Source organism: Pogoniulus pusillus, chromosome 26 (genome assembly GCF_015220805.1).
Source record: "Pogoniulus pusillus isolate bPogPus1 chromosome 26, bPogPus1.pri, whole genome shotgun sequence".
Classification (NCBI taxonomy): Eukaryota; Metazoa; Chordata; class Aves; order Piciformes; family Lybiidae; genus Pogoniulus; species Pogoniulus pusillus.
Window position 1 is genome coordinate 5,004,669 of NC_087289.1, and position 27,857 is coordinate 5,032,525.

The 27,857-nt window shown below is 52.8% G+C and overlaps 1 protein-coding gene across 4 annotated transcripts; it reads right to left on the minus strand.

Moving 5' to 3' along the window:
* RUBCN (rubicon autophagy regulator) lies at positions 1-27,559 on the minus strand. Of its 4 annotated transcripts, XM_064165494.1 has the most exons (23): positions 27,454-27,559; positions 21,169-21,322; positions 18,777-18,860; positions 17,689-17,848; positions 17,409-17,515; positions 16,733-16,870; positions 16,367-16,523; positions 15,587-16,135; positions 14,977-15,021; positions 13,000-13,095; positions 12,708-12,823; positions 12,073-12,274; positions 11,622-11,723; positions 10,763-10,837; positions 7,893-7,953; positions 6,823-6,955; positions 6,307-6,452; positions 5,909-5,973; positions 5,147-5,385; positions 4,254-4,315; positions 3,916-4,069; positions 3,455-3,548; positions 1-2,575 (listed from the first exon to the last, which is right to left on the minus strand). In XM_064165494.1, the coding sequence occupies exons 1-23, from the start codon at positions 27,489-27,491 to the stop codon at positions 2,412-2,414; spliced, it is 3,141 nt and encodes a 1,046-aa protein (XP_064021564.1). In that variant the 5' UTR covers positions 27,492-27,559; the 3' UTR covers positions 1-2,411. The 4 variants fall into 4 exon arrangements, with proteins under 4 accessions (XP_064021564.1, XP_064021565.1, XP_064021566.1 ...); XM_064165495.1 differs by lacking the exon at positions 14,977-15,021; XM_064165496.1 differs by lacking the exon at positions 10,763-10,837.
* Between the last annotated feature and the right edge of the window lie 298 nt (positions 27,560-27,857).

A 27,857-nucleotide genomic window follows, 5' to 3' on the forward strand; every position in this document is an offset into this window, starting at 1 on the left:
GCCCGTTAAGTCAGTTTATTAGGGACGGCATCTTTGTTGCTATGCTGTGCAATAGTCCTGTGGGGAGAGCTCCAGCTGGTGGCCAGGGCAGCCCCTTTCTCTCCCTTGCAAAGAGCTCACTGCTTTAGCTAGTTCCAGTGTTCCTTGTAGTGGTCAGTGCTGGGCAGCAGTGTCAGTGCTGGGCAGAACTCTGCCCTGGAGATCTCTGCTGGGTTTGCAGGCCCTGCTGCTTCCAGACAAAGCCCACAGCAAAGGACGGAAACCACAAATGAGCCAAAACCCCTTCCCTTGTCTCTGTACTCAGTGCTTCTAGAAAGGGACATGAGCAGCCTTTCAGATGCTGTCCCATGACATTAAAGTGCTTCAAACAAAACAGGGTGGATGGAGGTGTGCTGGGGAGACAGCTCCAGGGAAGGGGGTGCCAGCTCTGGGCAGTAGGTGGGCTTGGCTTGGGGCTGGGGACAGGCAAGACCAAGGTGGACCAGCATGTGTCAGCCCCAGTGCTTCAGGCAGACAGCAAGCAGGAGAGCAGCTGATTCCCTGGGGGAAAATAGCAGAAATGAGACAGGAGGAAGCAAAAACCCCAGGGAAGGGAAGGGGAAGTTAAATCCTATTTCCTGGGCCGATCTGGCATTGTCAGAATGCTGCAGAGCAGGAAAGAGATGCTGCTGTGCACCATCCTGGCTCACATCAGTGAGGCCTGCAGCCACCTCTTCTGGTCCCAGCCTCTCCCCCACCCCCACCCTGCCAGCCTCCCAAGGATGGCCCACAAGGGGTCATATCTCAGCCTCAAGCCCGGGCATGCTTCAAGAGCCATTGCCCCTAAATGCCTTCTGCTCCCCAGTCCCTCAACGCCCTTCTCACACATACACAGGCCACATTGTCCTTCCAAACACCCCACATCCCACTCATGCTAAAGTGTTGCTGGACACTCACCTGTGCCACGGGCTAAAGCATCCCCTAGTGACACAGAGGCACCTCCTTGACTAACTGCTAGCCCCAGAGCACAAAGCTCATGTTGTGCTGCCAGGCCTGACCCTGTGGAGCTATCAGTTGTGGCAGGCAGCTCTGCACTGGCAAGGGACCAACCCTTTACATGCACCCCAGTGCCAAACCCCTCTTCACATGCACCTCTTATTGTAAGCAAGCTGCCTGGCCACCCACTGCATCACAGCCAGGAAGCCTCGAGGCTTTGCCTGGCTCAGAGACCCCTCACCTAAGGGGAGCAGGAGACCTGCTGGGATGGGAGACACCTGGCAAATGCCTGTTCCATCCATGGATGAGGAACCAGGAGCAGGACAGCCCTGGAGGTTTCATACAGGTGACTCCCAAGCAGATCACATGTCCCCTAAAGAGGCATTTCAAGCAGCACCTCCTTGGCAAGGGGAACATACAGTTAAAAAAAACCAACAAACAAAACACAAACCACAAAAAAAAAGCATTAAAAAAAATAAAACCAAATCCAGCAGATTAAAAAAACAGAAACTCAACCTAAAAGGACAAACTGAGACAGAGGCCTGGGGTATGTGGCCAGAGAGCTAAGCCTTCATCTGCATCCCTGTAGGTCTCAGGTAGAAAGCAGCTCACACAAGGCAGATCTTGAGGCCACCCAAGTGAGGTCCCATGTCATCCTTAGAGGAGTACATTTCCCCCATGAAAGGAATGACCAGCAGCATGAAGAGGGGTTGGAAGCCTTGCTTACTGCATCCTCTGGCCATGGAGATCTCCTGCCAGAAGCCCACCAGCACTGGGCTGAGGGCAGAGGGCAAGTGAAGCAGCTCAGCACAGACAGCATGGGAAGGTGAGGCAGAAATCTGGCATTTTCACCACTGCCACCTCCTTTGCTCTGATGCTGGGGTGAGAGCAACTGCTCTCTGGCTTGGGACACTGCCAGAGCTGGGAAAGGAAGCTGCTGAATGTACAACCAACCTCAGCCTCCACCCTCCCTCCATGTATGCAGCCCCCAGCAGTAGGACAGAGTATCGGAAGACTCGAGAGCCAGCTCCACCTCCAAGAAGCTGATGTGGCCAGAGCTTCCCAGTATCCAGCTGATGAACACAAAGTGCCAACCACACCCCAAAGGACCCTGCCGAGGAGCAGGAAATGGGAACAGCCAGCAAAGCCCTGCCTGGTCCAGCTTGGAAAAGGTTCCTGTTTTACCTGCAGGAGAGGCAGAAGCAGCCACCTTTCCCCAAAGGCACCGGGGAGCATGAGCAGTACCTGGAGCAGACCTGGATGCTGGAAGCTGCCCCCTCCCCAGCCCAACACTACTGCACAGGGGAAAACAGATCCCTTCGAGACAGCACTCCAGGCCTCCTAACAGTCCTCATCTCCAGGCTTCGTGGCTCAGGCTCTGGTGACAAAGGCCACACATAAATTAACCCACAACCTCCTCCTCTGCTGCAGCACGCTCATGTGGCTGCCACCACCTCTGGCTGCTCCAGCTCATCTTCGTAGTCTGAGACATAGGACTCCATGCTCTGCTTGGCCAGCAGCTCCCTCCGGGCCTGCAGCCGCTCACAGCGGGGACAGTGGCTGGATTTGAAGCAGGATTTGTGGTAGCAGGCTTTGCACTCTATGGGAGAGAGCATGTGTGAGAGCTGGCAGAGACTGACAGACGATACCTGACTCTCTGCACTCCAGGGGCATGTTCACAAGGACGTTTCAAGCCAAAGCCATGGCAGAGCAAGCCCCACAAGTGGGGGTCCAGCACCGTTCTGGCAGCAGCAGCAAGTCATGCTGCAGAGTCCCTGCACTGGCTTGCAATGCCTTTGGGAGTGCAGGTAGGAAGTTCCCTGCTCTGCAGGAGGTCCCTCCCCAAACTTTCCTCATTTTCCAAGAAAATAGTGACTCTACCCCAAGTTTTTTCTGGTACTGCTCCTGCCAAACCAAGGCTTTCATGCTGTCCAGAGCCATTTCAAGCCAGTTCACAGGTTGGTCTCAAGCTGCAGGTACAAGCACTGCTTGGCCCTTAGTACTGGTCATTATCAAGGATGACTCCTGACGGGGCCTGGGGATTTCTTGGCAGGCAGGATGCACAGAGACATGATCAGGCTCTCCCTGCTCTACAAGGTCAGCTCCAGCTATCCAAATAGGAGCAAGGGAGCTGCATGCAGGCTGCAGCCTGCCCTGCAGCCACAGGAGAAGGGAAGCCAGGGCTTCCAGACACCAAATCACTGCAGTCACAACCCAACTGCTAGCTACTGCCAGGACAAGCAGCACAGAGTGTGGTCAGGAAGGGACCTACATGCTCCACCCGGCCATCAGCTCTCACCAAACACCATTATAATGCTGATCTGCTGCTGTGATAATGTGTGGCAGGCACAGGCCACGCACAGAGTCACACTGGCCTGGCTGGCTCTGTCTCTGTAGCTCTTGCTAGCACAAATGCCAAAATAGAGGCAGACATTGGTGGCCCCAGGGTCTGTCCTCTCCCTGGTTCTCTCCATCTCACCTTCACATGTCCTGCATTTGTTGAGCTCAAAGGGGAAGATGATGTCACTCTCATTCTGGCAAAACTCGCAGATGAAGCCTTTGGCTTGGCACAGCTGGAAGGAGAAAAGGGATGGGGAAAGCCGCTAAATGCTCACCTCCCTAGTAAGTAGGGCAGGAGGTAGAGCAGAATGGGACAACAGGACATGCTGCCCTGCTCTAACCATGTGGTACAGTCCCTGCCCAGCATGGAGCACAGCAAGGCATAGCTGGCATGTGTATAAGAGCCAAAATGGAGTAACAAACATCCCAGATGTCCTGGGTAGGAGCTCTGTGGAGCAAGCAGGCAGGAACAGCTACCACTAAAATCAATTAATTTGGTGGCTGCCCAGCATGTCAAAGGACTTCCCATCAGTTATATGTGCAGCAAAGCCTGCTCCTAAGGGTGTGGAGCCATGCAGGAGGCAGGCAAGGAGGTCTTACCATGCACTTCTCAACGTGCAGGCTGCCTGCCCTCAGGAGCTCTGCCAGGCGGGGCACCAGGTCTCCCTTCTTTGTGGCACTGAGATCGCTCAGGGAGTAGAGGTGCAAATCCTCTGTCAAGTGGCCAGGCACTGCATCAAAGGCATCGAGGAGGCTGCCAAGGACAGAGGAAACAGAGCTCAGAGCAAAGCAACCCATTAAGCCCCACCTCTGCACTGCTGCTTTCTCTCCCCTCCATTTCCCTCTGCCCCTGTTGCTCATTGCCCGGACTGCAGAGATCCCCAGCGCAAACTGTCACAGGACAGGACAACAGCTTCATGCCGCAGCCCAGGACTCACTCTTTAGCCAGCCGGCACGTCTTAAACATGTTCTTCATGTGGAAAAGCTGGATTCGCAGCAGCTGGAGAGGAAGGGGGGACACGGGAATCAGAACACAGAGCACAGCCCTTGGCCAAGCAGGTCTGTCCCATTCCCTGCACTGATGAAACAACCGCTGCTCCCTCGCCACCAAAATGTTTACGCCACCCCGGGGCAAAGCAAGCACACAAGCACTGTCACATGCTCCAGCAGATAAAGCAAAGCCCAGCTGGACACCAGGCAGACATCTCTTTTGAAAGTCCTGCATCACTGGACAAAGAACAAGACATAAATGGAAAAACTCATAGTGCTGAGGTTTTAAGCCTCAAACTCGGAAATATCTGCTGCTCCCTGGCTTCCCTGGAATACAGCTTAGCCACCCCACTCAGGAAGGTGTGCAAAGCATGTCCAGAGAAGTGCAACAAAGCTGGTGAAGGGCCTGGAGCACAAACCCTATGAGGAGAGGCTGAGGGAGCTGGGGTTGTTTAGCCTGGAGAAGAGGAGGCTCAGGGCTGATCTTATTACTGTCTACAACTACCTGAAGGGACATTGTAGCCAGGTGGGGGTGGCCTCTTCTCCCAGGCAACCAGCAATAGAACAAGGGGACACAGTCTCAAGTTGTGCTGGGGGAAGTATAGGCTGGACGTTAGGAGGAAGTTGTTGGCAGAGAGAGTGATTGGCCTTGGAATGGGCTGCCCAGGGAGGTGGTGGAGGCACCGTCCCTGGAGGTCTTCAAGCAAAGCCTGGATGAGGCACTTAGTGCCATGGTCTAGTTGACTGGCTAGGGCTGGGTGCTAGGTTGGACTGGATGATCTTAGAGGTCTCTTCCAACCTGGTTGATTCTATGAGTCTATGATTCACAAAAGGCTCTTACCCACACTTGGTTGAGAGGCTTCACTTTCCGGTAGAGGGCAGGATTAATATCCTGCACATTAAAGAGGGGATCACTCCAGATCTTGCTCAGCAGGTCTTTGGAGAAGTTGCTCACGCAGTACTTGCTGAAGTCCCACTTGCGCAGGATGCGGCTGGGGATGACCATCTGGGCGTTCTCGTGGCAGCACTGGCAGAAGTACTTCCCCAGGTACTCGCAGTATCGCAGCCGCTTGATGTAATCTGGCCAAACCCAGGCAGACAGGGAGGTCACCTGAGCAAAAGCTCTGCCCGAACGCACTGGACTCCCGATGCTGCTCAGCACTTCCAGCAAGCAAGGCAGTTTGCCTTGCTGGCATCCCCACTCCTGCCCTGCAGCGCTCAACGCTGGCAAGCCTCCTGCCAGCCTCAGAGGTTTTGGGGACCACAGTGCAGTTTCATCTACCCACAGAGTCAGGAAAAGTGGCTGGGCTAAGACTTCTGCAGCTGCACCTACAGCAGAATCTGTTGGGAGCCTTAGGACCCCGAGGGATGACTTTGCCTTAGAAGAGTCAACAGCTGAAATGCCCTCCAAAGGCTGCTCTTTGCCTCCTTTTGCCCCATGATCTTCTAAAGAAGGCTCCTCTGCGGGTCATGCACACCAATGCACAGGCACAGCTGGCAAAGCTGAGCTGAGCTTTGGCACTACCCACCTACTACGTGTCTTCCCACTTGCCTGTAGCCTCTTCCCCACTCTGCAGCTGTGGGCCAGGGTCCCAGCACTTACCAGGATCAGTTCGGATGCCACAGCCTGTGCATCGGTAATTCTGTTTGGCCACAGCCACCTTCCTCCTGCTCAGAGACAAAAGGCATGCATAAGTCCAGCCCTGATGACACCTGGCACAGGTCTGGGTGGCAGAGATGGCCACATGCTTTGCCACTTGAGTGTGGACAACAATTCCAAGGCAAAAAGCCTTGTTGTGCCCTGGCATACACCAAAGGCACTGGTGCCAGGCACTGGCTTGATCTCACAGCATCAGCTGCTGATGGTAACCACTGCAGATTTACCAGGCTCAGAGCAAAGGAGCGATCAAATGGGAGGGACAGGATAAGCAGCCTTAGTTTTGATGAAAAAAGGTTGGAAAGGGCAGGTCCCAGGGAGCCCTCAGCTGCACAATTCCTTACGTTGGGGCTGGATGAATGTTGAAGATGATCTGTGGTCGCGGTGGGGCCCACTCCAGATTTCCACGCACCCGAATCCTCAGCTTGTAGATGTCAGCATGTTCTCCATCATCAGGAGAGATGGGCAGAGAGTCGGGGATGGGCAGGAGCTGGGAGAGGCAGAGAAGAGCATAAGATCCCTGCCTGCCACCCCAAAGGCAATGCACCTCACTGGCCTGCCAGAAACCTGCAGCTGCAACCCTCTGGAAAACTGCCAGATATTGAGCTGCTGCTCCAGCTGAACAAGGGCTGAAGAAGGGATGTCTTCAGGAATCCAGGCACTCTGCTGCATGAGGCTGAGGTAGCAGAGCCCTGCTCTGCTGCACTCATCTCCAGAACCTAGACAAAACCCCTCCTCCAGCTCCACAAAAGGACTACCAGGACTAGCAAAGCAGTGGGCAGAAGCCAGGGGTTGGGGGAAGAGCAAATGCAATTGGTGAAGAGCAAATGCAATTGGTGACTGGGGACTCACACCCCTACCTTTTGTGGAGCGTCGTGCTCAGGGACCAGCCACTCCAATTCAGAGGCAGCTGGGAGCTGCATGCCCTCAAATTGCTTCAGCAAGCCCATGGCCACGGCCTCTGCCGAGTTGGAATTGAGGAAGGAGTGGGATCTAGATAGCAAAGGGAGTGATTAGTACTGGGTCTCACAGCTGCATCACCCTCATAACCCTTCTCAAGCCAAAGACTCTCCCTTCGGCTCTACTACCTTATTTCTGCACTGCTGCATGGGTTTAAAGTGGATGGATTTCTGTCTTTGCAGTTGCCCCTAGGCAAAGTTAGCTTATGGCACAGCAACTGTTTAGAAAGGCAGGCAAAACAAACTTTACAAATGTGCCTGTTTGAAGGGCAAGATGCAAAGCAAGAGACAGTGTCTGCGTGAGCCAGAAGTAACTTCTCTCCTAGTACAAACAAACCCAAGCTGCCAAGCGAGGACACAGCTCTGTATCACCCAATGAGCAGAGGGGTCCCTGCATCACAAAAGAGGTTTGCTTTTAGAGCACTAACAGAGCAGGTTGTGACACACCTCCCCACAGCCCCCAGCTCTCTGCCCCAGGGCAGAACCAAGAAAGGACTGAGCACTTCAGAGTTAAGCTGCAATTGTACTGCACTGTGGGCAGTGATGTGTGCTAGCAGTTCCATCTCTGGGCGACAGCCCAGCAGCAAGGGTTGGAGAAAAGGTGGCACTACCATATAGCCTAACAAGCCACCTCTGCTGAGAGGGGAGGAGGCAGGGGAGGTTCAGAGCCAGCTGCAAGTCAGCAACCAGTGCAAATGCTCTGGGTTATGCCAGCTTGTCTCCTCAGCCTCTTACCTAGTAGGAGGTGTGGGCATCTCTCCTGACTCCAGAACATATCATATGTACCTTCCATGAATATATGGATCATCCTAGGTGCTGCTGTCCTTTAAGACTAGGACTCAGTGCCTCACTAAGCAAGGGGAGGGAGGTCCACTCCAGTGCAAACCAGCAGCTGGTGCATGTGGAAGAACAGAGTCGGGCAGGAAGGGGAACTTGGTACCAAAATATCTTGCCACAAGTTGGAGACGTACATGGATTCCGAGGAGAGAAAGGACTTCCTGCTGGAGTCTGGGTTCCTCTTGATGTCTGCATCTGAATCACAAACAGACAAGGCAGAACAGATGGCGCAGGGCAGGGGATCAAAGCTTCACTTTAAAACTCATCAAGTGAACTACAGCAGCAGCTTCTACCAGTGGCACAGAGAAGCAAGGAGAGGTGAGGTCTAATCAAGCCACCTGTCAGTTATAAGGGAAGGACAAGGAGGGAGGCTGTGAAAACAGTGAGCCTGAGGCATGGGGAAGCAAGTGGTTCCTGGTAGAGGTCACACACCAAGACCTAACAGTGGCACTCCCTGAAACACCACACACAGAAGCTAGGAGGGCAGGACAGCAAGGTTAGCAAGAAGGCTTAGTAGGTCTCTACATACAGTATAGGTGCTGCAGGGGACCCACAGTGGGATGCAAAGCCCTTGTCTCTGCTTGACCACAGCCTGTGCAACCGGGTGGGTGGACAGCCACAGTCTGTCACTGACTGCATCAGCTTCCCAACAGCTCTAGGCTGTCTCTTATCCCTCAGGTACCAGCCTCAGGTACCAGGTAGCATCCAGCAGTACCTTCATTTTTTAACTCCAGAAGGTTAAACCCTGACAGGGAATTAATCACAAGAGTGGAAGGACTTTGAGAGAGGAGCCTCTTCAAACAGTACAAGCCAGGCAGAAACAGGCAGAAACCCTGCTTTATTGCAGACAAAAAGGGAAGGGGGACACACAGAGCAAAAGTACTACAGGTCAGGAGAGAGGACAGTGCCACAACCTTCAGCCCAGCAAGTTTCCTGGTTTGTACCTCTGGAGAGCTCTAGGAATGGAGTCTGCAGTGACCACACCATCCTCAAGCACAGGCTTTCAGCTCCCTAGACCCAGTGCTAGGCTAGGGGAGGCAGAGCTGTGAATTCCAGCTCCTCCAGCCCAAGCAGATCAGCTACACAAACCTGCACAGAACCCATCTGATTCTGGCCAGGAATCAACCGTATTCCAAGGCCAAGGCAACCACAGCCCAGCTGAGCAAAGCCATCACTCTCCTGGATGAGTAGATGAGTGGGGCTGCCCTGGCAGCGAGGGGAGGAAGTCCTTGTCCTGCCTATAAATGCAGAGACTCATGCTAGTGGAGTTCTGCATGGATGCTTGACCCTCAGCCATTGCTAGAAACAGGCAGAGGAAAGCAGCCTAATGCCAAGGAACACACACATCTACATTACATGAAGGGGCTTGGAGCTGCAGAACACAGGGAATTCAGGTGGTCTCCTGACCACACAGGGCACAGGGCAGACACCTGCCATGCCCTGGTACCTTTGCCTCTGCGCAGGAAGCTGCTGCATGGTCCTACACCACAATGAGCAACCAGCGGGGCACACACGGCAGAGTGTGGGCCAAGTGTTATGGGGAGGCAGAGCCAGCACGTTCAGGCACTGGCACTGGCTCAAGGGTAGCAGAGGGAGCCAAATCTCACGCCAGGTTCCTGCAGAGACTAGCAGTGGGATCCTGCCACCACTTGCTTCCCAACCTTCACTGCAGACACTCCCTAAAAGCTGCGAATCCTATCACCAGGTGGAACAGTCCTCAGGAGGCTTGTGAGCAGCCCCTAAACCCAAGGACATCACCCAAGCCCCCATATGTCAGCTTCAGGCCAAGATGAAACTCCCCACCCTGCATTAAACCTCTGGGCTGGAAAGACAGGACTGATTGGGAAGCCCCAAGGGCCAGCAGGAGCAATGTGCTGATGCTGAACACCTGACAGGAGCTCAGCAGCTACCCACGTAGGCTGCTGTTCTGCCACAGCAAACAGGAGCACATGAAGGTTATTTAAACATGGCCAGCAGACCAAGGATTATGCAGTAGTACTGTAAACAATAAAAACACCAAGCAAGAGCTGGCTGCATGTGATCCCAGGCCTCTAAGGTGAATAAAGTGTCTGTGCCCTGTCTCACTCACTACTTCTCTCTCCAGGATTGCTTTCTGGTGAAAGCTGGTGAAAGGCCTGGGACACAAACCCTATGAGGAGAGGCTGAGGGAGCTGGGGTTGTTTAGCCTAGAGAAGAGGAGGCTCAGGGGTAACCTCATTGCTGTCTACAACTACCTGAAGGGACATTGTAGCCAGGTAGGGGGTGGCCTCTTCTCCCAGGCAACCAGCAATAGAACAAGGGGACACAGTCTCAAGTTGTGCCAGGGAAAGTATAGGCTGGATGTTAGGAGGAAGTTCTTCCCAGAGAGAGTGATTGGCATTGGAATGGGCTGCCCAGGGAGGTGGTGGAGTCACCGTCCCTGGAGGTGTTGAAGCAAAGCCTGGATGAGGCACTTAGTGCCATGGCCTAGTTGACTGGAAAGGGCTGTGTGATAGGCCGGACTGGATGATCTTGGAGGTCTCTTCCAACCTGGTTGATTCTATGATTCTATGACTCAAGTCAAGTCTGAGCAGAAAGGATTGGACACTGTTCATATCAGAGCTGTTGGGCCAGCTCTGCCAAGCCAAGCAGGAAAATACTCCCCTAGGCACCTGGGATGGAGGTTTGGTCCCACACTGTAGACTATGCTCTCAGATAGCACAGACTCAGCCATCAGTAGCTACAGAGCCACAAAGCTGTGCCATCAGCCTGTCAAACCCTATGCTAGGTAAGCCAGGTCCTTACCAGATCAGTCACACTTGCTATATCCAAAATACCGCACGACAAAACACCCTGAGGGATGTAGCCCACAGCAGGGCTTCTCTTCCTTCTCCCTGCTCCATCCTGCCACAGCTTTTCTTGCTGACACCTGTTCTGAATTCCCAAACCAGGCAGACTCCAGAGGAGTGTGCACACGCACACACACACCTTGCACACACACGCACGCGTGCCTGCAGGGTACTACCTGAGAACAAGGAAGCCATTGACACTGAGAGGCCGTTCTTGGACATTTGAGTCAGGTTAGATCCATCGTTACCATCTGCATAACATGGTGATGACAAAACAGTCGACTTCAGTGCTTCAGCCAGGCCAAACAGAAAGGGCATAATACAAGAGCAGCACTCGCATGACAGAAGCCCAGAGCTGAATTCATCCACCACCACTCTGTGGGCTTCAAAGCTGAGACCAAAATCTAGCCCTCAAGGACTGAAAGGAGGGCTTTGCTGTAAACAGGCAAGAGACAGGAGCTTTACAGCTGAAGACTGGACTGCTCCATCTTCTTTTTAAAGCCAGTGAAATGGAGGTACTGCTGAGAATTAAGTCATCCACCTTGGAGAATGAACATTGCTGTAAAGGCAAGGAACATCCAGGGACCCAGAGAGGTCTCCTGTGGGTGATAAGCTCAGCCACCCAAGCTGCCAGGAGCAAAGAGTATAGGTGTTACAGCACCCAACGCTGCCACTCAAGAGTCAAACGGTAAGAGCTATGGCTCCCTCTGCCTGGAGAGGAGGAGAGTAGGATGGCAGCTCTCCCACCTCTTTCTAGTTGTAGCAGCTACTATGTGGACCAGAGAGTGAAATGGAAGTCACCTATCAGTCACAGGCAATGCATGCTAGAGAAGATTTCAAAAGAAAGCCATGCCACCACATGAGGGAAACTGGTTGCTCTGCTCACACTCAGAATTCAGCCATTTGTTTGGGAAATGCCATCCTGGAGGCCAGAGGGACATGACCTTCTTCAGCAGGACTGACCTCAACACAACCACACCAAGGAGAGATCTGTCTCTATCCAAGAAGCTGACACTTCTTGCCATTCCCTCCTACCTTGAATCTCATATTCTTCCACATCCTCCACAGAGCCAGAGTCAGAGAGCCGCATGGAGCCGTGGGAGCTGAACTGGGACTCACTGTCCGTTGCCACAAGACCTGAGAGGAATGCAACAGGGCCAGGCCATCAATAGAGGTCACTGACAGCTAAGGGAGAAGTTGATAGCCAGGTATGGCCAGGGCAGGGAGGGGTGGAGGTCAAGGGTAGAAAACACTATGGGTTAAAAACAAAATCAGATTCCCTAACATAGCCCCAGCAGTGCACAAGTGCCACCAGTCTACAGCACCAGTCCCGTTAGGGTCCTCCAGAGCAGCAGAGTTCCGCAGCACCTTGGTGGCAATACAATTATTTCCCACAAACAGGCAAGAAGGTAGGATGCTATAAGGACAGGCAACAAGAAGCAAACCCACATCCCACTAGCTGATGAGCCCAAAACATGTCACCCACTGTCTAAGCCCATCTCCTGGCAGGTGGGGAACAGGTGCCTGGTACGGATCTGCTGGCGTCGAATGCGAATCTTTTGTTTGAGCTCCTGGATCTCCTTGTCGCTGTCCTCCTCCTCCTCCTCCAGCTGCCGGTTCATCATGTTGCATTTCATCAGCTCAATGGCAGCAATCAGGGACTCTGAGATGCTAAAGTGGGCATTCTCCTGCAAGGCAACAGCGAAAGTATTCATGGCTGTGCCACAAAAGAGTTTATTACTCATGGAAGACGACAGAAAGATCTTAATCCCTGTTGACCCCATGAAACCTGACCTATGAGAGTCTAGAAATTAAAGCCTTCTTGAGCTCCAGAATACTCACAAAACACAAGGGGCATCCTATGAAGATGTGTGACACATCCACCACACAAGTCAGCACACAGCCCTGAGAAGCACCACATGTTGCAAAGCTGATGTATATATATGCTGGATGGGCAGATCCTGCCTACCAGGCACCACTGAAGGACTTGACCTTGGAGTTCTGTGCACAACTCTATAGCAGCAAATACTATGGGGTTATCTTCACTAGAGAAGAAAGCATCACTGACTCTGCAGTAAAAGGTGTTCTCCAATGCCCATGGGTTGCTGCTGCCTTCCTCACCTTCTCCAGGTCTGCACAGCTGCCAAAGTCCTGCTCTGAGAGGTAGCTGATGAGGGACTGCCCTTCTGAGGGTCTTCTGAACATCCCTTCCCCCGAGCTGAGATACTGTCCAGAGTCTAGAAAAGCAAGAGGCAAACATATGAGGGAGGAACTTGCTGCTATCCCCATGCTAACAAGCCCTGCCTGTGCCCAACCAGCATCCCAAAAGCCCATGCCAGAAGCTGAAGCCACTGCAGCTGATGATGGAACCTGACCAGGAGCAAGCACCCCTGCTGAGGCTGTCTGTACTCACCATACTCCATGTAGAGGGAGCTTGGTGTGCTCAGTTCACTACTCTGTGTGGAAGCAGAGACTGGTCCTCTCCCTCCACCTGGATCTCCATGGGACTCTGGAAGGGAAGATGACACCAGGCACACATCAGTATCCCAGAGGTGCCCAGCCAATACACAGGATGAAATGAAAGGGTCTCAGCATCACATAGGCAGGCACAAATGGATGAAAAGCAAGGAGGGATATCTTCCTGCTCCATGCCATGGCTGAAAACAAGTCCAGAAGGGGACAAAACTTAAAGGGTATTTCAGGTAGGAGAGGAGGAGGGGAAAGGAGAGAAGCTCATGAAAGCCACAGAGCAGCCGAGACTCAGGCCTTCATCTCTGTACTCCCTAACAGATCTGGGGAATACAACAGGCTCCAACAAGTGCCTCTGCCAGCCTATTCTAGCTGGAGCACCTCCAAGGGAAGAGTTATCCCCCACGGCAGAAGCAGGGGACAAGAGGAAACCTGAGCCTCTGAGGGAACTGTGGGGCTCCCAGCCCTGCAACACGGCCTGAACAACAGCAACTGAAGGACATGCCCTTGCTGAATGAGAAGCTGATGTTCCCTGCACACTGCCCTGGAGTCTGGGCTACAGTACTCAAGGTGACCTACACAGGCTGTGGGCAGGGCTCTACCCCACACAGACGCTGAGGAGCAACTCCCTGCCAGACTGAACTAGCAGGGACTGCCAGGAGCTGACCTGACAGGAGACCAACAAGGGCTGGTGCTCTGCAGAAAGCCACAGCTCCAGGAAGCACCTGGATGGAGCTGCTGGGTGACAGAGGACTGATGAGGAAGACTGAAAGCACCAGGACTGAAGCAGAACAGGAGCATACAGGTGTAGACACAGAGCAGGGTTTGGCTGATATTCCAAGCACAAGAGACTGGCAATGCCATCCTCTCAACCTCTTATTCCTCTCTGCTCCCAGCTTTGTGCCATAACTCTGAAGTGACTGGAGCCTCCTGAGCCTACCAACACCAGCATCTCTCTGCCAAGAATATGAAGCAGCAGTCAACAGTATGAGGTTTGGGACTAACCCATCCCACAGGCTGAGGGACAAAATGACCTGTCAGGGTGGGAGGTTCTCACAGCTACTCACTCTAGCCTGACAGAGTATCCTGCAGCCACCTCAACCCTGCTGAAAACCACACAGAAACCACCTTATGATCACCAGCCTGGGGGATGCCATGTGCAACACAGCCTACTCCTGAAGGGTAAAGGGAGTCCTCAGTATCCTGTGCTGGAGCCAGACAGGTCTGTCTGGATGCCCACCACCTCCAGAAAGAAGACCTCCCAACATTTTAGCCCCTACCACCTCATGTGAGCTCAACAAACCCAGTGAACAGATGTAAAAGACAACATCCCAGTTTTTTTGAGCTTCTTTATGCATGTGAGGGAAAGGAATGACAGCATCCCATACCTTTTGCTCATGAGGAAACCTGCCTCAAGCCCAGAAGAGCACCCAGCAGTCCTGACTGTGGGTGCAACCAAAGCTGGTTGGGACACTGAGCTGGTTGAGCTGAACTCAGCCAACATCAAACTTTCCTGTGCCACAGATCCAATAAATGAAAAGGAAAAATAAGATGATCAAGCCCACATCTGCTGCCAGCCCTTACTTGCTTGAGGTGTGATACAAAAACCTCTCCTGGCTCCTGTTACAGTGGGGTAGAGGGAAAGGTGGGGGACACAGCTCAGAGACTTGGTGGCAAGCACTCTAATGCCATGCAGGGGCAACTGGGTCACCCTTCTGGGTCTGATCCACTGCTCTCAAAAACCAAGCTGGGACCTTCAGCCAGGCTGCATGCATAAATCTGACTATGCTTCAAAGCACCAGCTGGGACATAGGGATGGTAACTTTTGATTTGTTTTCTAAATGGACACTAATGGGTTGATGAAAATCCTGAGCTTGATGCAATGATCACTAATGAAGGGCTGTTGCACTGGCTCCCAAACCTGCCACTGGATCTTCTATTATAATGGTGATATCCCTGAGGCCTCCTGAGCAGACAGAGGAGGAGGAGGGCAGCGTTAAGGGAGAGAAAAGAAACAAACTGGTTACCATTCAGCAGGGACCTCCCCTTCTCCCATGATGGCAGCACTGGTGGGGCTGACTCCCACAAACTGGTTATCCCCTGATACCCCACTCCCCCCACAACATGCATTCACCCACTCAAGAGCACAGAAGGAGTCAGCTGATTACCAGTACTATGACCCCAAGCCCCCCCCAGCCCAGTGCCCTCTGTCATAGCTCCATGCCCTAGCCAGGCAAGACTAGAGAGGAAGCAGGATGGCTATCCACAGCACCACTGTCATTGTCTAAGTTTCTGGTAAAACCTGTCAATACCAACAACAGCCCAGCCCAGGTCATTCTGGGAAGCAAACTGCCAGCCCATCACTCCACTGCAGAGCAGAGAAAGCTAAGGGTACACCACATCTTCCAACTGCTCACCCATTGTTCCCCTCACTGACCTGGTCCAGAGAGACAAAGCAGCAGCCAGCAGCAGCCTCTCAGTACCAAAGACTCCCACAGCTCAAAGCCATCCCACAAAAGCTGCCCCCTTACCGTGCAGCCTCCCCGAAGCCACGTTGGTGTCCGAGTGTGAGCGCACGTGGCTCTTCTTGAGGATGCTCTGCGGAGCTGATGACTGTCCCTCTGAGAAGCTGGACCGGCGCAACAAGCTCAGGCCTCTGCTTTCACCTCCACTTGCTCCCTGCTCCCCTAAGGAGGAGACAGAGTCCAGCTTCTGGGAGCTGCTGGAGGAGAAGAGCTTGGAGCTACTGCTCTTGGTGCTGTTGGTACTGGCACTGCTACGTGCCCGGCCCCGGCGCCCTAAGTTCCCAATGGCCAGGTACTCTGGGCCATCGTTAACATCGCTCTGGGGATCATCCTGACTCCCTGTCCAAGTGTCCTCGCTCTGGCTGGTGGTGCTGGAGCTCATCTCACTGGCTGGAGAGAAGGGGTCTTTGGGCGAAGGGATGTGAAAGTGGTTGACAGACCCAGGCTGTTCCAGAGGGGACCTGCCCTCACTGAAGGAGGAGGAACGGCTGGATGGGCAGTGGTCCTGAGGCTGGCTGGCACTGGAGCTGACAGAGGAGCTCGCTGGTCTCCTGTCTGGACAGAGGCAGAAGCAGGTTGTCACATAACTTGGTAGAAGCAGACCAGAGTATAGCAATAAGCTTGTGGCATCACACTGGCTTGCCCTCCCACCACGGGCAAAGGCCAGTGGTCTCCCTCCCACTGCTGGCAGAGATCTTTTCACACCCATTAACAACAAAACCAAGAGCAGAAAAAAAAAGGCACTTTTCTACATCTATCCTGAGCTTCCCAGCCCACCCTCATTACCTGAGAGGCCAGAGGAGGCCTGATGGTGTAGGCTAGAGAAGGACCCAAAGCAGTGCTGCTGCATACAGCCTGCAGCAGAGACATATGGGGATGCAGGAAGGGCAGTCAGGCTCTGGCTCTTGGTCACTGGAGGTGCACCATCATTCTTCCTGGTAAGCTGAAGAGAGGTGGCATCATTAATACATCAGCATTTATGGGGCCACATGTCAAAGGAGCAACAGGAAGAAATCGACCTGCAAGTGCCTGGCCACCAGGCAGCAAAAGATGCAGCAGCCCTGTGGGCAGGAGAACAGGGAGAGAAAAGTGCACCTGCAGGAGGGACACAGCTCTGACCACAGCTACACAGCAGGCTCATGGAGAAATTACCAGGCTCTCAGGGAAGCGATCCTGGCAGCCCAGTGCCCCAGGCAGATGGCTCTCATATCCTTCAGTGTTGTCACACATCTCTCTTGTCCCAGCAGGAAGATCCGAAGCGCACAGGGAAGGCAGTGACGTGCCAGCCAGCTGAAAGAACACAGCCCTCATTTAACAAAGCCTCATTAATTGCTCATCTCTGAGGAGCAAATTCTGGGGAGGAAGAACCTGGCATGGGGCTGCATGGGGGTTCGCTGGCATCATCATCAGAAGTAGGCACTAGTGCCCTCTGAGCATGGCTGTCTATCACGACCAGGCAGCTCTGCTTGCAGACTCTGAAGCCTGGGACCATTATAGGAGCCTTTAGAGGTGCTTCGTATATGAAACTGGTCCTCAGGTTCTCATATCCAAATCCTTAATGCCTGCCAGAATGAAGCTGTCCCACTACAGGCTCCACAGAATCACCTCCTCTCCCATGATCCCTGCTAGGCTCACACAGGCAGAGGGCTCACACAGGCAGAGTAGGGAGCAGTTCATCACTCTCCTCCCCTCTTGGAACTACTTTTGCTACTTCATGTTCAGGACCTTGTCCAAGAGCTCCACATACCCTGAATGAGACCTCACTCAAGCAGCCACAGCCAGTCAGTGTCTGGGGAGAATCAGATGTAAAACTAGGGTCCTAACTCACCATGGAGGCGTCAATCTGAGCCAGAAGCCTGGGGTTGTTCTGCTCGACAGCCTCCAGGCACTGCAGCATGGCTGTAACGTGCGCGTCACTGAGCAGGAAGGCAGTGTCTGGGGAGAGAGAACCACTGCTCAGGGGGGTCTCTCCCACCTTCATGGTCTGACAGCACTGGCTGCTCACATGCAAGCCACCTTTGCTGCTGTCTCCCCTCGCTCCCAGGTGTCTTGGAAATGCCACCAGCTGGGCATTTCCTACAAGAAGGAAAGGGCTCATTTCTCTTTACCTGAGTAAAATTTCCTGATGTATTGCCGGTTCCCCAGGAGCGGTCTCAGCTGCACTGATAGGCAGTGGCACTGCAGGCTGTGCTGCAGCCACAGCTGTGCAATGGCCTGGTCCCCTGGGCCCTCCGAGTCAAGCTGTCTGCTCTCCTGAAGGCTGATGAACTGGAAAGGGATGCCAGGCCCAGGTTAGGGCACACAGAAGCAAGCAGAAGAGCAAGGATTGTCCCATCACACAGCTTTGGTTACCCTCCGGCAGCTTTCCTGCACTGGTCACCAGCAGCAGAAGGAGGATAGGTCCTAGTAGCTGCCCAGCCACCAGGGAGGCAAAAGTGCTAGGCAGGAATAACACTTCAAAGGTCAACCAGTGGCCAAAGTCCTCTGACAGCCACCAACTCTATGAATTTCTCCTGCACGCTCTGCCCCACCATGTGCCTCATCTGACCTGGAGGGACCCCATGCTCCCAAATCTAACCTAACCCTGCCAGTGATGGTCATGTTCTTGCTGAGACATTTACTAGGGAAGGTTACAGCAACACCTGAGCTGCTGCAGTTTGAAGAGCTGAAGTCACCCCTCACCTCCCTGCAGCAGCAGGCTGGATGTAGGAATCACCAGTGGTCAGGTCCTTGCAGGAACCATGGATGTCAGCACAGTGCAACTGAGGGCCAAGACTGATCCTGCGCATCGGCAGTCAGCACCAGCCAGGAACGGAAGAACCAAATGCATGGTCAAGGCACAACCCAGAAATGAGACAGCTCAGGCTTTTAGAGACTGACAGAGCCACATGAATCACTCTGTGTGCACACAAGGGCTGCTTGTGCTGGTTCCCTTGGTGATGCCACTGCAGCCAGCTGAGCTGAGCTAAAAACTGTAAGAAATAAGCAGCTGATTGTCTCAGCTCAGGCCATGCTGAGTTCCCAGGATATGACTTGTACACAAACACACAACTGCTTCAGCCTCCACGAGCCATGGAGCTGCTTTATGTATAGCAGGCTAACAGCCAAGGTGACACTGTGCCACCGGCAAGCCTTGCAGCCCAGCTGCCTTCTCCTCTCCCCACTGGGCACACAAGGCCACCCCACTCGAACCCACCTTCTCCAGGTGATGTGCAGAGCCAGGACTCAGCCAACAAATGTCCTTCACAAACTGCCAGTAATCCTTCTGCCTGCAGCACACCTGCACAGGACACATATGGTCAGATGCTACCATTCAAGTCCTGGCTCACTGACAACATTCCCCATTAGATCCTCACTACTACAAGAAGACAGCCCCTAAACCTGGCATGATGGGCCAGAAAACAGACAGAGGAAGAGCAGCACTGCTTTACAGAAGAGAAACAAAGCAAGTGCATAACACAGATTGGTAGGGCAAAGGCAAGTCCAAAAACACTGGAATGGTGTAGATAAATGGTTTCCTGCCTCTCCCATGGTGACCTCTCAGTTGTGGTCAGCCTACAAGTGACCAGACAACACAACCCCTGAGTTTCTCTTCTTCAATCAGGTAGGATCCCAGTCCCTCCCACTGTAAAGACAGCAGAGGTCTTGGGACAGGACATAGAGCCTAAAGGTCTCACATCCTTTCTGCAGTGCAATAAGGAACCTAAAAACCAACTGCAGGTCTGCCAAGTTCAAGGCTGACTGAGTTCCCACATCAGCATTTCCTTTCCTGCTGGAGCCAGGACCCGAAAGAGAGTCCTGGTGTTTCAGCACTGCAGAGGCAGACCTCAGTGAGGGGCCACAAAGGGCAGCAGGCAAACACATCTCACCAAAACCAGCAATCATTGCTGCATACTGATGCCAGCCACCACCACGGGCATCAGCACAGCTGCACGCCCCAGGTAAGAAATTTGGCATTGCATTTCTATCAGATTCTTGCCTCAGTAGTATTCAGACAAAGATTTATTTTGTTCTTAGTTATTCTTCCTGTAAAAAAGGAACTGCAGCAGAGTTGTTATTTCCCTCACCACCCTACTGGGTATAAGCACAACCCCAAAATGTCTCTCTTGACCAAAAGACTGATTATTTTTTTTCCTTCCATCTGTGTTTCCTCTTTCACAAGCATCAGAGGAATGGGTTCTGTTTTGTGGCTTACTTGTTTAGGGTGGGGGTGGTTTGGTTTTTTAAACTAGAGAACCAACACAGCAGTTTCAGCCCTCCAGATTGAAGCTTTCTAGACAAACAAAATTAACTCAAAAGTTTAAAATCCTCTGGTTTTTACCCTAGTTCTCTTAACATGCACATATGGGGGGGGGGGGGGGTGTTAACTTCTTGTTCACTTATTCCCAGTTGTAGGGGAAAAAAAAGATGGCAAGAAAATAAGAAGTAAAAGAAAGTGTTTCACTGGAACAACCATGAGAAAATTGCCCTTAGGAAGCTGTATTTTCACAGGCCTCCTTGCAGCTTTCAGAGCTTGACTGGTGTCACATGTGCTCAAGCAGGAACAATTCCTAAGTAAAAGAGATGGCTTTGCCTATGGTGAAAGCATGGAGGAAAGCACTATGTGGTCCTGCTTTGCAGGTCTGGCATGAACTGTTACCAATGGGCAAAGATAAATCATTCAGTTCTCACCTCCTGAAGCCTATTGATAGCATGACTATCAGAAGGGAGCACAGCATTCCTCACATATAAAAGGTAGGTTCTTCCTCTGTGGATCTTCCAAAGAAGGTCTCTGGTTCATAGCACTGAGGACTAACAGGAACAGAGCAGCACCATAATGAATGCTGACTGCAAACAACAGATCCAAAGAGTACCATGATGGGATAAGCTGCAAGCCTGGGTCTTTCTGGAGGCTTATAAGCCTGCTGCTAGACTCAGCTGGCCCATGCAAGCTGCCTGAGGCTTCTCTGCATCTCTGAGTGGCAAAGCCACCAACGTGACACCTGGCTCCAGGGCACACCCTGCAGACTTGCTTCGTCTTTCCACTGTAAATTAATTGTGCTGGTAATTGCAAGCTGAAGGGGAGATCTTCTGGGCTCCAAACACAAGTGGGAAAGCAAAATTTTTCCAGGCAGCCATGGAAGGGGGAATGGCTGGGTGAGGAATTGCAAAGCTCGATGAGAGCCTGGAAAGAGAGATCTCATTCACACAGAGTGTGGATTTGGCTGCCAGCTCCCGTTACTAACACAGCTAATGAGAAACTGCAAAGCCAGAGCTTACTGGGGACTTGTTCAAGAGCAAACAATACGGGACTGACTCATGGCAAATGCAACTCAATTACTCGGCCACAGCAGGAAGAAAGGAGAGAGGCTGGCCACCTTGAAGGTGGATTAGACAGGAAGAACACACACTGAAGTCCCTCTGACAACCACAGCACTTGCCAGGCAAGCTCAGTTCCTGCCTCAATCACTTCCCTCACTGCTACAAGCACTGTGCCCACGCTATGCCACAAGCACTGAAGCAAGCTGCAGCAGGACCATGCTACCTGCTCGTGCCAGGCACCAATGCTGCTACAGACAGACAACGGTGCTGTCAGGACAGGGCCCTACCTTATCGTGGATCAGCCCATGGTAGAGGATGCTGTGCATGTCTCTGCAGAGCCGTTCCAAGCCACCATACTTGGACCACACATTCGGATTGCTAGTGGACACCAAACCTTCCACTGTGGTCTTCAGGTTGCCCAGCAGCTTCCAATGTTCCTTCCTGCAGAGGAACACAGGAAGCTGTATCAGACATGCAGCAAGAGGAGCTACACAACACTATGATGTCACACTCTCCAAGGAAACTCTGGTTAGACTGAAACCTTTGGTAGTCCTAAAGCTAGCAAAGGTGAGTTAAGGACCTGTGGTCTACCATACATGGTTTGTGGACAAGAGGCCATATAGTAATGATTCTTCTGATGACTGGTAGCCAACACCAATGTGGGCTCCTGCAATATACCACTTGTTTAGCATGGGCCAGCAAAGCTAACCTCTTGCTTGTGTCACTCACATGCTCTACCAGAGACTGTTCAGAGCAGAAGCCCATCAGGAGCAAAGCAGCTGTAGGGCAATGTGTCCACCACACATGCAAGGCATGATGTCTACCACATCCAGCAGACACTGGCCACACTGCCTGCATTTACAGACACATTCCCAAGCAATGCCCACCACATTGAGCACTTCAGCACTGTCAAGCTGCAGAGGTGCTCCTCTCTAAGGCTGGTAACTCTTCATCTGCAGCTCTTCTCTGCAGACACAAGTTGTTCTTCTTGCAAAAGCAGACCTTAGCAAAATGCAAACTGCAGTTGTACTCTAGAGTTTACACAGCATTTCTCATCAATATCATCCCCCTCAGCTACCCTGCATACAGCAGGACATCACCATTACCTGCCATCGAGTGGGACTGACAGTGCAGAGGTAATGTCATTTGTCCAGGCAAAGGCAATTTTGGGGAAGGAAGCTTTGGATGACTCAGATCCCCACCTAAGCTGCCTGACAGTGCTGCCAGCAGAAAAGCAGCTGTCAGATGCAAGTATTTAGATTGGAGCCACTCTATCAGATGCAACAGGAATGTTGCAAGGTTTATTTGGGAGTGTAAATGCAAAAAAAACCCCACCTCTGCAGAGTTTGTAACAAAAGCGCCTGAGGTGACAGCACAGAAGTCCAGCCTTTGAACTAGAAAGAACAAGCCACAGTGTTTCAGCTGATAAATCTTTCCCACAGCCAAAAACAAACTAGCAAAGTTTAAAAAAATTGGGGGGGGGGAATGTAAATAATGTTTCTTTCAAAACTGTTCCATCTTCATCCTCTGTGGATAAAAGTATGGGCTGCACACTTCAGCAGCACAGAGAAGGACACTAAAACCTAACACAGTCCTGGCACTTGGAACCAAGCTTTTCTTGCCAGTACTCTCTTTTTGAGATCTGGTTGTGACAGCCAGAATAAAGTGAACAAGCAGACCAGCAAATATTGGCTCTGCTTCAAGCTCCCCATCCACTCCCTTTGGGAAACCTCACCACTTCCAGAGCCCACCTAAGCTTAAACCACAAAGAAGCCAACACATCCCACCAGCAAAGCCTGTCACCCTGACAGCACAGGAGCTCTAAACCAGAGCTTCATATGGAAGTACATACATGTTTATGATATACTTAGACTAACAGGCAATCAGGGCTTTATCTCAGGAGAGACTGAAGGGAGCATGGACAGAAATCAAAGGCAGCGTCCTGGAGATCCCACTTAGGGAGACACAGAAACTCTTCTGAATTTATGGGCTTCTCCTGTCCCTAGGACCTTACATGAGGGACTGATGACACCACTCTGGGCATCCATGGACACCAACCGTGGCAGCAGTCAGCCAGAGCCCTGTTATCTGGGGATCAGCACTACCAGTCCCTGACCAAAGAGCATCTGCAATCACTGAGCTCCAAACTTCACCAGCTCCTCCCTGAGGTATTTCTAACACTCAGAGTTAGGAAATGCAAGTGAAAGTTCAGTCATGCCGTTGATCTTCCAAGCCACTGAGTCAGGGGAGCTCCCTCCCATGCTGCTGAACGCTGTAAAAGCAGGTGATGCACACGAGGGTGCAGGGTAGGACATGCAGAGCTGCGCCCCTCCAAATTAACTGTTGCATTGAAGGAGTTGTGCATGTCCCGAGGCAGGAAACCACGATCCAACAGATTGGCATTACAGCTCCCTCTTAGCACAGGGAAATGAAGGTTAAGCAATCCACAAACAAAATAACCTCAAAAGGTTAAAATCTTGAGCTCAGAAGCACATAGGGAATAATAACATAAGCACAATAAAAAATAAAAGCACCCTTGCAGATGTGATGCAGAAACTAACAAAAGTAAATCAAACCTCTGTAAGGCAATAATGATCCTAAGGGACTTGTTAGCCCAAAGCAGCTCACAAGACCCTACTGACACCCAAACCACAGCTGTTTCTGGGCTTGAAAGTGGTACCCACTGAAAAGCATACAGTGACACAAGGTCAAAATTAAGACCCATGCTGGTGGCAGGCAAATCATGAGAGCACAGCTAAACACACTTCAGCTTTGACCAGGTTCATGGCTTAACTCTGAGCTATCAGCAAGATTTGCTCCCTTCCCATTGACAGAGCCAAAGCTTGGGCTGCCAGGAGGGATGGAGAACAACTAAGACCCAGCTGCTCTCAAATTCCCTGTTTCAGTAGGTGCTCAGAAATGTACTTGTTTTTTCCTGAATAAAGAGAATTCTCCTTTGCTAGTGCTAAAGAAAGCCTGACATGGGGAAAGGGCAATTCTTATCACATCATGAAAACACCTCAAGTTACAGGAAGGACAAAGTGAGCAACGTGCCTCAGAGAGGTCCTAGCACATGAGCAGAGCCTCCCTTACAAGAAGCACACGTGCTTTGCTCTTCTGCTCTAGTAGATCTGGTTCCCCCAGACAGGAGGGTCAAGGGTGTTTGCAGAGGCCGTCACTGATGGAGCAGGTCAGAGAACTTGGGCACATTTCTCTTCTTTCTTAAAGACAACCTCTGATCCAGTCCCTAATTTTAACCACCAGTTCCATAAACTCAGTGCAAGGTTTCCTTGGTTTAGCACCCCAAACTCTATCTTCAGGTACAGAAACATCAACCTGCTGGTCAGGAACTGTCCTAAACACAACTGAACCTCTTGCACCGGAGTGACAAAAGACAGAAATCAGCCTTGGAGCAAGAAATGGCTTAATGCTGGTGCTGCTGACAATGAAAGGAGAACTTCACTTGCTCTCCCAAAGCTTTCTCAGCCCCTTCATGCCAGCAAGGGCAGGAACTTCTCTTGGTCCAAGTCAGCAAAGGCGACTCACAGCAGTGGCAGGGAGCCATGCTGCTGACTTAGGTGAACTTTAAAACAAAACCAAAGCCTAGTTACTTTCCAAAACAGAATCACACACTAAGTACTGTTGGAGAAAAGAACACAAAAAGGCAGCTCATCTTTCTTGCAAACATCTGGTGTGTGCCTCCCTGCACTTTGCGGCAGGCATCCCTCTGGTAATGGCTTCTTGAAGCCCATCCTCTACCTGCAGGAGTCTCGATCCTTCTTAGCACATTAAAGAGATCAAGCTGAGGATGCTGAGGTCGTGGAAGGACTTCCATCACACCTCCAAGGACATTCCCCTGCTGGCTGTCAGTCCCTCCTGCAGATGCCGAAGGCACCGCATAACCTGCCACTGCGCACAGCCTGCTCCCGCCTCGCTGCTCCTGGGTCTCCCAGACAACCAGCAGCCTCTTCCCTGGGCTCCTCTGCCTGCTCCTCCAGCAGGCTCAGTACTGCTGGGAAAAGGGATTAAAAGAGAGGCAGGCTGCATGTCATGCATCTGCAGTCATGGGGAGTGGCTGATGAGGCAGAGGCAGCCAGAAGAGCCCTGCCAGCCTGGAAGGTCAGCCCTGCAGTGCCTGGGCAGGGGAACTGAGTAAGTTGGCCAGGAAACTGAAACACAGAGTGGCTTGTACCAGTATAAACCAACGGGCACAATCACAAAAGGCTCCCCTAGTAAATGCAGCCCAGAGCTGCTGCTGCTTGCTAGAGCACTCTTGCTCTGTACTGGCAAAGAATGAGGGAAGAAAACAGGGACTAGAGGTGTTTTCCAGCCCTCTCATGGAATGGCAGATAATTCTGCATGCTCATCCAGGCAAAGCCTCCCACAAGCAGACGATCACAACCTGCAGACCCAGAATACTGTCCACTGGGCTTCAATCTGCACAGGACTTGTCTGCAACAAGCAGAGGCAGTGACAGGCAAAGCAGATGCCCAAAGCAGTCCACCTCCCTGCTAGCCTTCCTCCATCTCTCTCAGCACGGGCTCCCTTCAGGGACCCTCCTCTTGCCCTGCTGTCTCTGGAAGCCTTGCTGGTGTCAGAGTCAAGACCTTTTTGTTAACCTGTCCTGGCTAGCCAAAAGCCCTTCTGTTCACCTTGGGAGTGCTGTGTCCTCCACATCACCTTCCTGCTGTGCCGAGGAGCCAAGAGCCTCACTCTCTGCCTGGCAGAACAAGGGCATTGACCTTCATGCCAGGGCTCAATCGACGCTGGCATTACAGCCCCTGCCCCTTGATGCATTTCAGACCTGCTGTTTAGGACAAGAGACAGCAAATCCCAGCAGAAGATCCTCATTTTTGTCTCCTGTGCCAGCAAAAGGATGAGGTTCAGCAAAATAACTTTGCTTCTAGACTGCCCATGATCTATAGGAAGATGGATCCAAGGACCTCTACCTACTGCTATCAGTCATGGCCACAATCTGTAGCAAAATGGCACTCACCAGGAATTAAAATGCTAAACCATTTGCACAAAGGACAATAAGGCTGTGCAAAGCCTCTGACAGGATCCTTCCCAGTGCATCAGTGACAGCCAGGAGAACAAGCAAGCCTGTTCCTGTGCCAGCACCAGTGGAGACGATGCCTTTCCCCTTCCTGGGGGAGGGCTGGGGGTGGCACCATGTCAGCCCTATTAGTCAGAGGATGGTAGTGCAGGACTAGTACTTGCAAAGGCAGGAAAATGCACAAAGATGATGTCAGAAAGGAAAAGATGTGAACGCAGCCAATTTGTTCTGCCTTTCTGAACCTGCATTAGCTAAAGAGGGAGAATAGGTCCCATCATGTAGATCAAAAGACACCCCAAAGCCACGCTATAGCTTTAAAAGCATTGGTAGCATTTGCTCAGCTGATACCGCCTAGCAGGAATAAGAGCAGCGAGCTGAGCCTCTCAGATAAGGAATGCTACTCTCCCATATCAAGTTCCAGCTGCTCCCTCCTCCACAGCCAACATTCTAGTTTCCATCCACCCTGCACTTGTGTGTGCCAGGGCAAAACTGAAGCACGAACCAGAGGCTGAGGACATGCAAAAACCTGAAGTAAACAGGACTCGTCATCAAAACACCTCCAGGGAACAACCTCTGCTGCTTTTTTAAGTGCTAACAAGAAAAAACAGGCCTAAAGCACAAACGAAGACCAGGAAGGCAAGGCCACTACAGCACAGCCATTCCCACCAGCAGCCGTGTGCAGGCACAGGGCTTTGCCTTCAGAAACCAGGAGAAGCTGAAGATTTCACTTCAGCACCTAGAAGGGACAATACTGCCAACCGCCAGAAGGATGGTAAGGAGGCATCATCCAAAGGCAGCAAGGACACCAGAACGGCAGCACGGCGTCTGGGCAGCCTTCAGCACAAGGTATGCAAAGAGTAGGTTGGCAGCTGCTGTCTTGGCCACAGCAGGTAGAGAGTTGCTGTTCACCGCAGAGAAGACAGCACCAGGTGCTGCAGACGCACATCTGCGGCTGTCAGCCCCACTCCACTTGGCGTTCCCTACCTTTGGTCAAGTGTCTTGGCCACTGATGTGCTGGCCACGCACTGCTCTCATTGCCATGCTCACCACAACCTTCCTTCCCACGAGGGACCAAACTGATTGCAGCTGGTAGTGAGCTCTGCAAGTGTTGATCCCCACTGGCACGAGAGGAGTTTGCTTCCTCCCAGATCAACCCCAGGAACCCTGCAGCCGTGCTGGGGTACCGAGTGGGCACACCTGCTCCCACACGCACCCACGCAGCACATGGGCATCCCGGCATCCCCAGCGCACCCCAGCACTGCTGCCACCCGTGCCCTTGCACTCGCGTTCCGTGCTCCCTGCCGTGTCCCACATCACTCACCCCCCCGCCACCTCGTTACCCAGCGCCTGCATCCCCCTGCGCAGGCACAGTGCTCTGCCCCACGCGTGTCTTGCCCCCGGTGCCAGCGCACAGACCCACCCTGGCAGCGCACCGCCGTGCCCAGGCGGGCCCCGTCCCCGGCGCACCCATACCCACCCCCACTCCGCACCGTGCCGGGTCCCCACGCGGCCCCACCTGCTGTCCGCGCGCCCGTCGCGGGGCCCGACCTCCATCCCGGGGCACGGCCCCGCCACCACGGCCGCCGCCGCCACCGCCCGCTGCCGCCGCCCCGCCGTCACGTGGGGGCGAGGGCCCGCCCCGCCGCCGCCGACTACAACTCCCAGCGTGCACCGCGGGTGCCAGCGGACGGCCGCGGGAGAACCACGACTCCCGGCATGCACCGCGCGGGGAGCGGGCGCCATGGGGACTGAGGTTACCGGGCGGGAGCTCCGCGCTCTTCACGGCGCTTCGCGTCTTTGCCACAGCGCAGCTGCCGCTCTCGGAGGGCACACGCTTTGCTGTGTGATTGGGTTAGGTTTCCTGTCAGACAGCGGGGCTGTCAGGAGCGCCCCAGCTGCCGCATACTCCAGCCCGCCGCC

Bases quoted from the DNA above. Each gene is read 5' to 3' on its own strand.
- RUBCN (XM_064165494.1), bottom strand. From the start codon at position 27,491: ATGGAGGTCGGGCCCCGCGACGGGCGCGCGGACAGCAG. The intron at 21,323-27,453 runs GTGGGGCCGCGT...GTTCCTCTGCAG, and splicing joins GACGGGCGCGCGGACAGCAG to GAAGGAACATTGGAAGCTGC. The intron at 10,838-11,621 runs GTAGGAGGGAAT...CATGTTATGCAG, and splicing joins GGAAGAATATGAGATTCAAG to ATGGTAACGATGGATCTAAC.